Source organism: Phalacrocorax aristotelis, chromosome 3, assembly GCF_949628215.1.
Source record: "Phalacrocorax aristotelis chromosome 3, bGulAri2.1, whole genome shotgun sequence".
Classification (NCBI taxonomy): Eukaryota; Metazoa; Chordata; class Aves; order Suliformes; family Phalacrocoracidae; genus Phalacrocorax; species Phalacrocorax aristotelis.
Window position 1 is genome coordinate 50,143,036 of NC_134278.1, and position 16,601 is coordinate 50,159,636.

The following is a 16,601-nucleotide window of genomic DNA, read 5'->3' on the forward strand; positions in this document are numbered from 1 at the left end:
TTTCTGTGGACCTTGACAACCCCCCAAAGCAATATATTTCAATAGGTCCTTAATCTTTCTCTTCCACAGCTGACAGGAAAATAAATTTTGGGTGATATCTTCTAACTGTCCAACTTGTTCCCTGAAACACTGGACACAGACCAGAAATCAAAAGCAAAACAGCAGTCTTGTTCAACAGAGCAACATACAACAGCCCATTAGAGAATTATGCAGCAAATATTATCCTTCTCCACTGCTAACATAGTAAAAGCTCCTCAGGGAAGAGCTTAACTCACCTGAAACTTAATTTAAAATCTAAAGATTTAAACCCCCACATAATTAATTAAAATAATCTAGATCTCTCATGAAAGAATAATTCATCATTCACTGGGGAGAAAGAATTTAAAATTATTTGCATCAACAAATGATGACATTTTTGAGGTAATCTAATGCAAAATTCCATTCTGAAATAAAATTACCTCAGGAATGGAAACACAATAGGCTGCATACCCACAGTTACACTTCCTTTTGCCGTAACCAGCCTGCAGGTTTGTCTTTTGTGTCTCTGTAGTAAAAATAAATAAATACTCAGTGATTTCTGAACTCATGAAAATCATAAATAGGAGATTTAGAGCTAAGAGAGCTGACTCTTTCTTCTCTCTTCCTAGAGCTAGACCAGCTTTGAAAGGTTTATTTAGCATTCGGCAAATAAAAGGATTTTCCCTTTCTTCATATAGAAGTGTAAAAAGATCGCCAAATTACTCACAAGGCAATGGTTAAACATATATAAGGTTTGAGTATCTGCTGTCTTCAACAATACACATTTGGAGGTAGAAAAAAAACCAACCTTGCACATCATCATTTCCCAAAGCGGGGTTTTTTTGGTTGGGTGGGTTTTTCAAATATGAAACGTACAACTACACTCGCAGTAATTAGCAACACCATTCATTGGTGGACAGAGAGCTGGCTGAACAACAGAACTCAGAGGGTTGTGATCAATGGGGCAGAGTCTGGATGGAGGCCTGTCACTAGTCATGTTCCCCAGGGGTCTGTGTTGGGTCCAGTCCTCTTCAACATAGTCATCAATGACCTGGGCAAAGGGACAGAGTGTAACCTCAGCAAGTTCACTGATGATACCAAGCTGGGAGGAGGGGCTGATACACCAGAAGGCTGTGCTGCCGTCCAGCGAGACCTGGACAGGCTGGAGAGCTGGGCCGAGGGGAACCAGATCAAGTTCAACAAGAGCAAGTGCAAGGTCCTGCACCTGGGGAGGAACAACCCCAGGCACCAGTACAGGTTGGGGGCTGAACTACTGGAAAGCAGCTCTGTTGAGAAGGACCTGGGAGTGCTGGGGAACAGCAAGCTGACCTTGAGCCAGCAACGTGCCCTTGTGGCCAAGGCCAACAGTACCCTGGGGTGCATTAAAAGGAGTGTGGCCAGCAGGTTGAGAGATGTTATCCTCCCCCTCTACTCCACCCTAGTGAGACCACGTTTGGAGTACTGTGTCCAGTTTTGGGCTCCCCAGTTCAAGAAGGACAGGGAACTGCTTGAGCAAGTCCAGCAGAGAGCTACCAAGACGATCAGGGGACTGGAGCATCTCCCTTATGAGGAAAGGCTGAGAGACCTGGGTTTGTTTAGCCTGGAGAAGAGAAGACTGAGGAAGGATTTTATCAATACTTATAAATATCTAAAGGGTGGGTGTCAGGAGGATGGGACTAGGCTCTTTTCATTAGTGCCCAATGCCAGGACAAGGGGCAATGGGCACAAGTTGGAACACAGGAAGTTCCACCTCAATATGAGGAAAAACTTCTTTACTGTGAGGGTGCCAGAGCACTGGCACAGGCTGCCCAGGGAGGTTGTGGAGTCTCCTTCCCTGGAGACATTCAAAACCAACCTGGGCGGGTTCCTGTGCCCCTGCTCAAGCAGGGGGGTTGGACAAGATGATCTCCAGAGGTCCCTTCCAATCCCTGATATTCTGTGATTCACAGGTTTCATATGTTTGCATTACATTGTATAGCACAGCAACATTCATTCCATGTAGATTTAAAGCATTAGTATATCTTCAATCTTCTTCAACGTATTTTCTTGCTTTCCTCGTAATTATATTCATAAGAAGGGCTTATATTTGTTTGTCTCCATATTTAGCACATGGGATACAAATCTTTTAAGCATAAATATACTATTTCATACAACATCAGAGACTTTTGCTTTCAAATTCCTTTGAAAAACAGATTGAAAACTGCTTCATGAGTTCTGGTGACAGTAGTTGGTTAGCATTTAAGTTATTCGTGAGCTTAAACAGATTTTCTTCACGTTCTCAGGACAATGCTTCTTCCTCTCCATAACACACACTATTATGGTTCCTTGTCTACTACTCCATTTATCATAGCCAGAGAAAATGAGGACAAAAGCTTAAATGGCAGATTTCCTAAGGCATACTGGTGTGTACCTGCTTCCCAAACTGCTCAGTAAATAAGACTTGTTTACACAGAGATTCACTACATGAGAACATGTAAACAGCTTTCAATATTTAATAGCTACATGTACACCAAGGTAATCTGAAGCAGCAGTACCATCCAGGGATAATATATTAATCCAGACCCAGTATTTCTCAATATTTCTAGCAAGTAAGTCAACCTGGCAATTACAATAGAAGAGGGAAGGAGAAGGGAATTATTCTAGTTGTGAAGACACCTCCACTTCTGCTTGCAATGGATGTTTCATTCTCAGCAGTTATCTGAAAAGGAGGTTTTTTGATAAATTAACTATTAGGAAGATGGCATATCTGAAAGAATGCTGTGGACTGAGGATGAGGCCTGTCAAAATTAGAAATCAAAGTCCTAAAATGAAAACATATTCAGAGGAGCTAACTGCACGCAGTAATCTTATAAAGCATAACATCTGTGCAAGTACAGCAAGACAGAACCCACTTCTGGGTCCACACTTTGAATCCGACACAGAGCTATGCGGCCAGCCATTTATATTCTCAGTTATTAGACATGCACTGTGGTCGTAAGCTGATTTCTCACAATAGATCTTCATAGCTGCTCAGCTGGCACTCGGGTAAGAAGAGTAGAGAGCAAGCGTGGCTCACCACCCAGGCAGCTCCTCCCAGCTCAGAGCGTGAGGTAGCAGAGGGATGCGTGTACACCCGCTGCGTATCTCACCATTGCTCTGGGATGTACTGAAACTTCACACTGCAGGCTGGTATCTGCCAATACTACTATGCTGGTGTTAATTAAAAAAAACCCAACCCCTAAGTTTCAATTCATTCATAGTGTTCTGCTACTAAAGCTTAATTGTTCTCTGACAAGCCCTGGAAAAAGACCCAAAAGATTCAAGGGAACTTCTAAAGACTTAAAAGTAGAAAAGCAAATGAGAAGGTAAACATTCAGTTAGTATTTTATTTGGAAAACAAAAATTCAAAACAGGAAAACTAGCAAAACTTCAGCTCTTTCCAAGTGTCATAGGAACAAGGATGGCCAAAAATATATCTCTCTCACACACACACACCCCCGACTCCCAAATGTGCCCTATGTGTTAGGACATAAACTTCCCCCTCTGCCCCCGCAAAATCCACAGGCAGCAATATGATCCCAAGTGATTCACAAACAAAAAACAGGCCTATGTTTCTGTTGCTATAACATAACACATAATAATCTTTTTTCCTCTGATGTCATTTTTATAACATTATTTTGGAATTTGACTATTTTAAAACTTGGTTGCTACGACACACCACAGTCATTACATGGATTCATTTCCTACTTTCCAACTGGCAAGACTATTTGTTTCAGTTTTATGAAGTTATATTATGGTCAAAAGACACATAAAATATACTGTAAATTCTAATAGTATAAACTTCTTTAATGCCTTCCATTCCTTGAATAAACGTGTACTGAAAGAAGGGTTTCCCCCACAATTACTCTAAAAGGTCTCCGTAATTCCAACTTCCTCGAGTCTTCTGAACCTTATTTCTGAAAACAGTCTTTTTCCATTATTACTCCTACTGATAGATGACATCTGATTTCTTCCAGAGCCCATCAATAACTCCCATACTATCTAAACTTAAAAATAATCAGGAAGTGACAATTCTTCCTGTGGGCAATAAAACATGGAGTATACACCATCCCCAGTATTTCTGGCTTTAACAACTGGGGATCAAGAACAGATGATTAATTGATCTCTCAGCCCTTTGCACTTCAGCTTCACCTCCACAAGACAACACACGTTTGGAGAAGACATGTTTTTCCTGTAGATTAATTTTTAATTACTGAAATATGTCATACCAGACAGATTCACATTCAGAAGTCAGCTTCTAAAAGCATGATCCAAATATGAACTTCATAATGTAGCATTAACATCACTGAAATCCTTTTAAAATATGCACACAGTATACCTTCATCTTCACAAACCACATTAAATTAAAAACAGTTGGGAATCAGAGACAGGAAGGTTACTGGGATAAAAAACTTTCCCCTGTATAACAGACATGCATACAGGCTGCACTGATATATCACGGGAACCTTCATTTTCTAGCCTATGAAAATATATGAATTTTCATAATATGAAAATGCAGTAGCTCTGTGATATGCAGTCTCAAAGTTCAACTAATTTCACATGAACACAATGCACCTTTGGGAAAAAAGTAACCACTAACAAACATACATGCTAGCACAATCATTTTTCAAACGTGCAAAAGAGATGATTTTCCACTTATGATCACAAAGCTTTGCTTTGTGTACTTGACCTAACAAGTATTCCATTTAGTTCTTAACAACTTGAACTTTCTGTTAAGTTTGATTAAAAGCAGTCTTACCAAATCAACTAATTATGGTGCTTCTGCTACCAGCTAATCATTTAGATGACAACCAGACACAAAGCGTGTTGGCACAGACCATTACCCTCAGATTGCCTTAATCGGGACTATGCATTTGCAGGATGGGTCTACACAAGCACATCCTGTTACAGACCCAGACCAACTTTGTGACTGAAATACAGAGTTTTTCTTTTTGAAAAAAAAAAAAAAGTGCAATATGTAAGCTATTTCAAGGACCAGTGACAACATATAGATGTATTAACTCTTTGATTACAATTATTTTGTGGGGTATGCTGAACAGGCAGTTAATGAAAAAGACAGCTGTCATAGAGCAAGTTTGCACCAAGGTATGACTTCTTTCCCTGGCTGGGAAGGAAAAAAGAGGAACAAAAAGAACTAGATGTTTACTATGCACTTTCATACTATTAAGGAACAGAGGATTTCTTTGTAGGCCTTTCTTTGTTTTTTCCCCAAGCTGGAAGAGCAGCCATGGAGAAGCACCAACTAGTGCTATTTTGAAGAAAGGAACTGGAGGAATGAGAAAGCAAAATGGGAACAACCATCACTTGTAATTTAAGTGGAAATGAAATGTCAAAGATGAATGCAAAAGCTGGACCCTCTGATGCTTCTTTAGGAATAGCTGAGGATTGAAGAAAAGATGACTGTGGCTCACGTGAAGAACCTCCAGCAGGCTGAACAGGTCCTAGAGTTTCTCAGTTAAGTCTGGGATTGAGGCAAATTTCTAAGCCCTATCTATCTTTATAAGTAAATCTAGCTAGTTCACAGCGTGAGTTTGACAAAAGCTCACGTATAATGAGTCTCACCAGTTTTTCCTATATGATCAGTTTTTCTTTCCTTAAATGAATCTTTCACACAGCAAGAGAAGAAAAAAAATTAAGCTAAAGTGATTGTCAATGCCAGAGAATTGGCAGGGACAATTCAAGGACAGCAAAGCAGCTGCTACAGATTTTAAACTTAATTTTTGTAATAGATCTGATTTTTAAATTCATGGTGTTCCTTTATAGTCTGTCAGGTTTGTCTCTAGCAGTAGTTCCTTTAGGGCAAGCACTGCAGACAGTCTGCCTACCCTGAGGGAAACTAAGACACTTAGATGTGGGGTAAAGGAAAGATATTAATAATTTAAGACAATGGCCTGCCACCCCTAGGAGAAAGCAATAGCATAAGTACGGAAACATCTAACTCCCAAGCTTACATTTGTCCTTTGTGAACTTTGCATTTTCCTGAATAGATTTACAAAGTGCTGTAGATGATACAGTGTTACCCATGGATTTTGGAAGAGTTCTGAAAAATGCTCACGGTGATTTGTTAATGGGGTCTCCTGCCCCTGCCACGGCCTCATAAACAAGCCGGCCAGTCAACTGGGAGGCAGCATTAACAAAAAAGGCGGCGGAGAGGGGAAATATCTCAAGTAGGGGAGAACACTTTTTGCAAGCTACAAAATATAGACCTCAGAAAGAGTAAAAGCCTAGGGAAAAGTACTTTTTCCCTTACTCTTGTAAGGCAAGGAAGTTAACTTACCATAGCCAAATATAAGATTCACAGAGCAAAAACAGTTCCCAGTAACCCAGATAAGAATTTTGATTACTCTATGACATCCGTTCTCATTTGTGCTTTATAGAAATGCACATTTGGTAACCCTCTTCAGGGTTACAGAAAGAATTATTCTGAAACTATTTCCACTTATTCAGTACTCTTTTCCTGTGTAGAGCAAACATTGACATAACAGTCATTCACTGGTGCATTAAACTGGGTATTCAACATCCACATGCATTATGAATCAATTGTACTTGAAAGCAGAAAAGAACAGATGTGAACTTTAAAAATTACCTTTATTTTAAAAAGATGCTTAGGCTGCTGTGTGACTAAAGTAAAACTAAGTTTGCTCTAGGTGTGATACACTACGTCCTTTCAAGACTGACTGGCACTTGGATCTGTTCATTATACATTCAGTTTCTTTTTCACACACTTGAAACCCAAGCTTAAGAAATCCCAAGGTCTTTCATTTAATCAGAATGAGTTGTACATGAAGTTCTGCTGAAATCTTCAGACTCATATTCCCTATCAAACATACTAGAAACATACTGATAATTCAATACCAGGACAGCATACTAGTTTTCATTGTAAATAATTCTCTCAGAAAATCCCTAATGGCATCATCACCTACTGAATACACTTCATTTACTAAGACCAACCTACATGCTGAAATAATATATTCCTCATAAGCACAGAAACCTGGATTCAATATAGATATTTGAACAAGAATCATTGCAGAAAACCATTATTCAAATGCAAGAGAATTTAATTTGCAGCCTAGCTTTTGCACATCCATACTGCAGACTTGCTACTTGATCCTGCTTTGTTTATGGTGGCAAAATAGTCAGCAAAACTGGGTATTGTACCATACAATTAAATATCTTTTGTATAAATTCTTCTAGACAAATACTATCAGTGAACAAGACAAGAACTCAGCACCACTACAGCTGAAAACTGTAGCTGTTTATTCATCAGTTCAGCCTTTCCCAACGTTTGTAGTAAACCTATGATCCTGACAATGACTGCTTTTACTTCTTGAGCTAAGGTTTATTAATAGAGTTTAAAAAAACAAACCACCAAAACCTCATCTTTGAGAATAACTGCTTTACTCCTTTGTAATGTCTTCACCACTATAATACAGCTTACCCACTACAGAGGCAGTGAACATGAAGGCCACTACAACTTAGGACTCTCAACTTACCTTGCTCAGAATACTATTGTGTATGTGTCGTATTTTTTTTAGCTTGGGTTCCCAATATACACACACACAATATGCCCCCCACCTAATATGCTTTACCTTTAAGAATGAGATTCTCACTGCCAAACCCCACAAAAATGTAACGTTTCACAAAAAAATTTAAAGTTAAGGCCCTTTAAATGTGAACTGTGAACCTCAAGCCCAAGCGTACAAATTTTGATGCCACTCATTTTCTGGAGTCTACTGACAGCTCTTCAAAAGAGCAATAATAACTGACAGATATAAGCATTTATGTATATGAATGTAATGTTGCTGGTGGAAAAAAAACTAATAAAAACTATACACTGGTGAAACTTATGCAGGAAGAGAAACAAAAAAACACAAAATTTGGGAGAAAGAACAAACAGCACACATCTATTCATCCCATTCCACCTTACTACAGCATAAAGAATGAGTGTGGATTCTCCCTCCCTTTAACTGTACAAGACAACATTAAGTAGTGGCTAACTGAAAACCATAGTGAAGGCCACAAGTACACGGAAGAACATGGAAGGAATCAGATATATAAGGAAGTTTCAGTCCATATATGAACCTAAAATGGTTTCATTTCCTCTATGCGTTTTTACTTGCCGAAGTTAACTTCTTCACTCTTTGTGAGTTCATTCAGCCAAAATACACATGAAGCTATTTTTGGTACCTAAGAATGGTTTACTTGACGGCGAGTACGGTAACAGAACGCCCTAGGGAGTACCAACATTCCTAAGACATGTAACATGACAAGGTTTTCAAAGTTACTACTCAAGTCTATCAAAACAGACTGGAAGATGTTCACAAAACCTGACTAAGAGAGACCAGCCTCTCTTGAAAAAAAGAAATTTATTGATGGGTTGAGTCAAAGCAGGAATTTAACTCCAGTGCTTCAACTGGAACTCTCCTGAGAAGCGCCTCCATTTGCATTAGCTGTACAGAATTTTTTGGGAGATAGTCTCCCTGGACAAAGGCAAACTTCCTATAGCCACCAGTATTTCAGTAAATTTGCAAATAGTATCAAACATATCAAGCAGGAAAAACATTTCTGCGTTTCTGAAATCACTACTGAGGCTTTCTGCAGAGGTGTCCTGCATGCTAGCCTAGGTGGCCAGTGCTTCCAAAAAGAGTCCAACACATCTCTGCAGTAGACATAGGAAATGACAGAACTACTACCTCATAGATAACTTCACAGGCATTCTGGCCACGATTATAAAAATCGCATCTCTCTGCAAAAAATATTTTTTTGTGGCAAAGTGTTACAGCAAGCTGAAATAATAATAAAATTTAGTGAACGCAAATGTGCTTTAACTTCTGATCCAGCAACAGCAGGAGAGGGACTTTATGCCCTCATGGTCCGTTACAGATTGAGCAATTCAGTGAAATGTAAAAGACTGCAGTAAGTTTCAGTTTTAGAAGCTGTAAATTGACCAGACCCTCTGCTTGTCACTAAGTATCCAGCAGCTGGCTGTTTTCAGGGAAAGTTACCTCATTAGCCCCTGCCAAGTAAATAGCTACTTTCCTTCTTCTAGCCCTGAAAAGAAAAAAAAATTAACATTTGAGATACGTTGCTAAAAAGCTACTCTTAGTCAATCACAGCATCTACAATTATAAAAAAACAATAGTTTTAAAGCCACCATTCTGTTAGAAAAAAAATATAAATCGGTCATAACAATTCCAATTCAATTCCAGGTTGAAACAAATCCCTCGATCTATGCTGAAATCAGTCACCCACACAGGAGGGCAAATGTATCTGAAGTTACAAGATATGTGTTACTGAACTAAGCCATTTCAAGCTGACAGAGAAACAGAACTACGGGGAAACAAATGTTATTGGACATTTCAACCCAAAAGCATGTAATCCTGAAGCTATTCTGGGTTGCATTTTTATGTTCAGTGCTTAAAATGGCTAGAGATCTACACTGAGCAGGCTGCAACAGAACAGAACAGAACCTGAACTATCAAGGCTTTTTATTTCTGTAATAATCCAGGAAAACTGTAACTAAGTCTACTTAAGCATTTATCACCAAATAATTCTGACAGAACTAAAATATAATCATTCCTCCCACATGCTAATGACAGAATGGCTGGAGCTAAATGGTATCCCATGATAATTTTACATGAAGTGTTCCATTTCATTTAGTGATATTACAGAAGTGATGCATTGGCCATAACATTTACTGTTTACAATCTGCAACAAGCTATACCCTTCCCAAGGGAGATTAAATAATCAAGAAAACATTATTCACACTATGTATTTGAGAAAAGTAGATCACACTGCCAATTACATATTCTTTCCTATATTAAGGAGGATGTATGCTAGCCTAGAAAGGAAGGGGGAAGAGAAGACAGAATGTTGGAGATGTGTTTGCTTCCCAACTGAAAAGGAGGTCACACCTTCATGCACTGAAAAAAAAAATTCATTTAGCACAACAAAGCCTGAAGAGCAAAAAAATATAAATGTTAGTTCTGAATAGCTGCTGAAAACACTTCATTACAGGAAACACTTCATTATAGACCAAAAGCTCTGAAGAAGCATACAGCGACTCACAGGACTACAAACAGAAAGATCCAGCAGTAGTCAGGTTGGAATTTTGTTTCCAGATTATCCACTAAAGGTAAATATTTTAATGATAGCATTTGTTTAAAGTATTCTTTAGTAATATTGCTTATGCACCATTTTCCACTTAAACATCACAGTGATCAATATAGGCTATAATGAATGAAGTGTAACACCTCCAGAAAACAGATGCTATACTATTCATTTTACAGATAAGTAAATGCAAGCATGAAAAATTAAGTGGCTTGCCCTAGTCAGAGAGCCAAAAGCACAGCTTTGAATATAATCCAGATACCCCAACTTCCAATGATCTTTAACCACTAATCATTAGCCTTTCTGAAATGAAATGTAACCTTTCCCTCACATTTCACTCTCTTTCTAACAAGCCGGGCAAAGCTAATACTACTAAGGACATTTACTTGATGTGGCTGACTTAAGAAAAAAAAAAACTTAAAAAAAAGAAAAAAGATAAACTCAACTTTACCACACAGATTACAGAACTCCCAAATCCCTCACTCCAGGGCTCAGTTACACGTCTCTGCCTGCCCAAGAGCAGAGTCAGCAATAGCTCAGGGATTTAAAGCTGCAGGCCAGGCACAGGCTTGGTAGGAGGTATCAGGGTCGCACATCATCCCAGAAGAACACCTGCTGCAGTCCTGATTCATGGCAGGCACTTGTACCCAGGAGCTGCCACCACCACATCCAAACGAGAGAAAGAAATGGATGGGATCATCAGAGCAACATATACTGCCCCAACAGCTGTTCCTCTGCATGTCCTGTCTCACGTGGACATTTATCTTTAAGCTGCCTTCTTTAAGGCTCTCAGCACAGGCTACGCGTTGCAACAGCCTAGTGACCCAAAGCTCAGCAAAAGGTTAAAAATGCTCATCAGTACTCCTGTTACACTAAAGGCTTTCAACGTAGTGGCAATTACGCCTTACGCTGTCTCAGCTCAGAACCTGTTCTGCGCAGATAAAGCAGAGGGTTTTCTACCTATGCTTAAGAAACCCCTAATGGTCTAAGGAAGACTTCAAAGGCTAGCAAAGCATTTAGACAGGAAGGGAGGGTAGACACAAAAACACTGACGACAAAATACCACCAGTCAGAGGTGGTTAAAGAAAATTAATATCACTTAGAGATGACAGCAAGCTATCATAATTCGATTGTCACCACTTACAACCTCAAAAATAAATGAGTAGAAAATTGAGAAACAGCATGTGCAATTAATCAGGTTCACTGGCCAGGTTTTTTCAGATGTTCCCACAGTTAGAAAATTCTCTTCAAAGTGTTGAAGTACTTAATAGGAATATATAGTATTTATGCATTCACAGTCCGAAAGATTAGAGTTGCAGAACATATCAATCATTTAAGTTTTTCAGGAAATCACTAAAGAGCATATTGTAGATACCCAAGCTTTAAAACATTTGCCCGAACAAGAAACCTGTGTTATTTCATAAGCATGGGTAACAAGCCAGAGATTTAAAACATGTACCTAGTATTGAAAATAAATCAAGATCTGTTTCCTAAACAGCTGTGGTAAGTCAGAACATAGATCTCAGATCTGTAACTAAAACCAATCACATTTACAATCAAGCATACAACAGTAAAATTTCAGAAGGTTATTAAGATTAAGATTATTGACCTCTGAAAGTCCCTTCCAAACCAAACCATTCTATGATTACTAAGAAAAAGGTCAAAATTCACCTTATTGCAAAATCATACCATAAAACAAGGTCAGGTACAACTTACGCATTGCTACAGGTGTACTAAAACTTGCCAGCAGGAAATTAACTCTTATAATACAAAGGCCAAGGCCATTGGAAATGCATCTGCAACAAAGTCTTTGGAAATACCAGTGAAGCCAAATAAGAACATCCAAAATAAGGGCACATGCTTTCAGCTTTATGTGAGTAAAGACAGATTTTGTTTCCAGTGTGACATATCAGGCTAGTAGTGCACTAAACATCTGTGAATTTTAAGAAATTAATGGATTCAACCCCACTGACCTTGTACACTATTATATTCCTACTGGTGTTCCACAAGCTACAGGCTTAAAGAACTAAGCCCAAAGCAGCCCACCTAAAACATCAAAAAATCCCACACACATCACAGCTCCACCATGAAACCTCCAGCCATGCCCCAAAATACTGTATTTAAACTTGATTCTCAAATAAACCAGCAGCTACTACACATTGAACAGACTCTCTAAAGCTAACATTGAGGTCCCGCTTTAGCACTGTGGGGGTCCTCTGATACTTCTACAACTGCAGTAGAAGCTCAAGAGCCCAAATACATTGCACTTCAGTCTCCTATTCCCTGCATTCCATCAACTGACCTTAACATTGGATCCAAAGGCAGAAAAACATTTTCTTCCTGTCCCTCCTCTTAAAAAACAAAAAAGCATTGCTAAGCTTATCATAACATCACAACCTGCATTTATAAACAACTCAACAAAATCCCCTCCACCAGCATTTTCTAAAGTCAGGTATTTTCCATTTTTATTAACAGGTTGATTTGTTTCTTCCAGAAAAGTCTACTTAAAGCCAATATCGAAATCCCTCTCCCCAAAATAATGTTTCTTTAAAAAGCTATGTTTGTCCCCTGTACTCCTGCTCACTCAAGACAACAAGACTTAGAGGCAGAGAATAAATCTTGGTTTTATATCATTCACCATAATTGTGGAGTTGCCAAGGACCACTACACAGCTACAATTCTTATTCTTTAAAAGAAAAGCAGAACATTCGTTTTTAACAAATTGTTGGGTTTTTTTGTGTTTTTTTTTTTTTTACACCTGTTCAAAAATACTGTGCATATTAAACTTGGGTTCTAGTAACACTGTTATATTTGCAGTTATAGCAAACATAGCTCCATCAAACAAAAACCATTCCCAAAAAATCCCCCCCCAAACCCAAATCCACAACCCAAAGCCCTTGGAAAATTGCACCTTTTTTTTTTTTTAATTGTGTTAAGACTCTGGTATTTAATTGTTTGGGAAAAAAAAAAACCACTGCGAACCAGTTCTTGTTTTACAGTCAAAGAAAACACTGCCAAACAGTCCCAACTTCTGCTTATTGGCAGGAATGCAAGTATCCCATGAGTTTGCCTTAAAAATGAAAGAGTGGATAATCAGCTTAGCAGCCCTAAAAATCTCAACAATACACCAAAACTCCCAACTGGATATTCCAAAACAGAAAATGTTTTCTAACGCTTTTAGTAACAAAATCACAGTTCAGAGCAGTGTCATTTTGAGCTTTTAAGTTGATTAGTTCCTCCATTTTTTCCACTGGTTTCCTTGCAATATAGTCCTTAATATTAAAAAATACATGGTAGTTAGCAAGACGGCCATAGTTCTTCCATTATCACGGGATTTTTTTGCACATCGCATGGGGAAACTTATTCATTGTGCATGGCATTACAGCGCAGCAACGTCCGAATGTCAGAGGATAACCGAAGTGAAAACCTGTTGCGGCAAGGAAATTAAGATGTTGGCGCAGAGAGCCAGCCGCCCACGCGAAACCTCGGGGCTCAAGGCCGGGTTCCCTGGGGACACTCGTGTCCCCTCCACGGCCGCTCTCGGGCACGGCACCTGCCACGGCCGAGGCTCCCACCCGCCCCCGGGCCCGGGCAGTGATGCCGACCACCGCCACCCACCCCAGCCTCAACCCACCCGACAACCAGCGAAGCCCAAAACTTCCCGCCGGTTCCGAGGGGCCTCCCGGGGGCTGCCGGTGGCTCCCACCGCCGGGGCACCAGCGCCCCTGGACCCCCCCAGCCGGCGGGGGTGGTGGGCTTCTCCCCCTCGGCGGGCCAGGTGCTTACCGGGCGGTGTCGAGCAGGGGGTGCTTGGTGCCCACCAGCTTGCGGACCTGCATGGCGATGTTGCTGAGCTCGTCGCTCAACAGGCACCGCAGGCTCATGAAGGACGTCGGGTACCCCACGATCTTCTCGGCCTCCGACACCACCTGGCTCCAGGGCGGGCCGCCCGACGCCAGACCCCGGAGGCCGCCGGCACCGCGGCCCCCGCGTCGCAGCAAAGCGCCCCACATCCCCCCGCCCCCCCGGGAAGGCCCCCGGCACCGGCTCCTCTCTCCCGTTACTCTCCCTGGCGGGATCCCGCAGACCAAGCGGCCACAGACAAGTCCTCCTTCTCCTCGCTTGCTGCGGCCAGATGACCCCCCCACACCCCACCGCCAGCGGCCGGCTCAGCCCCGGGCGTCGGGACCCCTCGGCGGCCGCGCTGCCTGCCTGCGTCCCCCCTGGCGGCGCGGCGGCGGCCGGAGCGGGCTCATTGTGCCCTGGGGGCAGCCATCTTGGGAGCCGCAAAACGCAACGCGCCGTAAAGCGAGGGCGGCACGGCAGTCCCTGCCCACTCCCGCCCGCCCGGCTTCCTCGCCTGACGGCTGCGGCGGCGCTGAGGGGCCGTGAGCTAGGGGGCCGGCCGTGGGCGAGAGGGGCAGCCTAGGGAGAGGGGGCCCTACTCCCGGCAGCGTCCTTCTCCCCTTTTTCTTCACCTCTAGCTCTTGAGCTGGGTGAAGGGCCGCCGCCTCTCTTCCCCACGCGGTGCTTGTCGCCTCCCAGCGCGACGTGCGTGGCCGAGGGCCCAGCCGAGGGGGAGCGCCCCCCGCGCCGGGCCGGGGAGCTGGGATGGCCGGGGGGGGCCCAGGGAAAGGGGGGTTGCTCTGCCTGGTCCCCGTGTCGCCTACAGAGACTAGCAGGGGGGAGAGTTCAAGTTCCCGCGTGAAGCGTTCAACGTGTAGTCTTTAGCTACGCTGCGTTTTCTATTTCTAACATTGCAGTGCGTGGACATTCTGTTTTGTCTTTTCCCATAGTTGCCTGGGACGTGACACCATCAGGCCTAACTTACTGCATGCTCTGCATTTCGTCGTAGGTTTGTCCTGTGGTGCTCAGGGTCCTGTGGTTCTACAGTGTGGTCTGGTGTGTATCAACGTTAGTCTCTCATTTATTCTGAGCACAGCTATCACTAACACCTCTTTGCAGCCAAGTGCATCCAGAGCTTTTGTGAACTCAGAGAATGGGTACCCCAGAGGAGGAGAGTTCACTGGCCATCTTCAGAAATGAGATATATGTGACTTCCTCAATTCCACAAACACTTCAGCAAGAATATGATCAGTTCTGTACGATCACTTAGATTCATTCCCCCAGTTAACTTCCAGGCTTTGCTGCAACAAATCGGACAGAGTTCTGATGAGTAATCTGTCCCATTGACTGCAGTCACATGGAAAAAGAGGGTGTTACATTTTTTACCTTTGCAAATACAAGACACAGGTCACTTTATTTTGTTTACATTATTCCACATGATTAAAAAGAGTTACATTGAAAGACTGTAAAAGAAGGTGCAAATAGAAAACAACTCCATCACAAAGAATGATGAAGTGCAGTCCAGGAAAGCACAAATAACTCTTGAGGATACGAGGGGGAAGCTGCTAAAAAGGAATGGCCTCACCTGTTCCCAGTGACAATGACAAGGTATTTATTGTTCTTATGCATGAGACAACTGTAAAAGTTAATGTCCTAAGGAAGGGGGTTTGACTGTGGAGTCAACAACAGCTGGACTAGGCTGTGGCATCTCATAAGTGGCCTCTCCCAAACGGGAGAGGGGGAAAAACTAGAATGGAGAGAACCTGCTAAAACTGGAAAGATGACAGGAGAGTTAAGGTTCTGGTGTCAAATCTTTGCTTTTTGTGCTGCCTGTCTCTGAGAGAATAAAGCTTTGCTTTGAAAGAGCTGCCATTGAGTCAGTTTAGTTAGCTAGTGCCACAGAACAAAGTGTTGCTACATAGGGAGTTTCAGCTCATAAACAGTCTAAAAATGACAGAATGCAATGGCATGTTTCTGTGCAGAAGGACTAAGTAAATGAAAATTGCCAGAGGGATGCACTTAAGAGGAGCTACCAAGGCACCTCATCCTGTAATGGTGACAATTCCTTGATTCATTTCCTGAGCCATATCCATTCTTGCACTTAACGTGGTAAGTGTTCTGTGAAAAACTAACATGATTATGCAATTAAAGCCTCCTTAAAATAATACATATAAACTGAGGAGAATTAGGGTTCCATGGGCAGTAAGCCTACCATCTCCTAATGTGTGAGACTTCAGCTTTTCAAAATCACCATTCTTTGTGTTACAGTTGAAGCAACTGAACACCCCTGCCCCCTTTATGTCAAATTCTCCTAAGTCCAAATGGTTTAAAATGAGGGCAAGACCCTCAATATCCACAATGCCACTTACTGCCACTAGACCTTCATCATGATTCACCAGCAGTAGGTTCTTTAAATGTATGTATGGTCTTTAAATGCAGCAGTTGCTGGAGAAATAAAGCATATGTTTTGTCAGTGAGTTTCACAGCTTTTTTTTGACCACAGAGACTCTTTGAAATTATTATACTGTAACACCCAAGGACCCTCTGTCTCTCAGCCCAATGCCTTCACCCCTTTCCCTTCTCTTAAC

The 16,601-nt window shown here is 41.7% G+C and overlaps 1 protein-coding gene across 4 annotated transcripts in view; it reads right to left on the bottom strand.

Moving 5' to 3' along the window:
- Positions 1-14,188, bottom strand: part of PDSS2 (decaprenyl diphosphate synthase subunit 2) — a 125,341-nt gene extending 111,153 nt beyond the window's left edge. For all 4 annotated transcript variants that reach the window (XR_012659610.1, XM_075087398.1, XM_075087396.1 and 1 more), the window contains exon 1: positions 13,954-14,188. Coding sequence is in view for 3 of the 4 variants with exons in the window: in XM_075087398.1 (XP_074943499.1) it covers positions 13,954-14,180 (227 nt within the window). In the remaining variant the exon portion in view is untranslated. The remainder of the gene's footprint in view (positions 1-13,953) is intronic.
- Between the last annotated feature and the right edge of the window lie 2,413 nt (positions 14,189-16,601).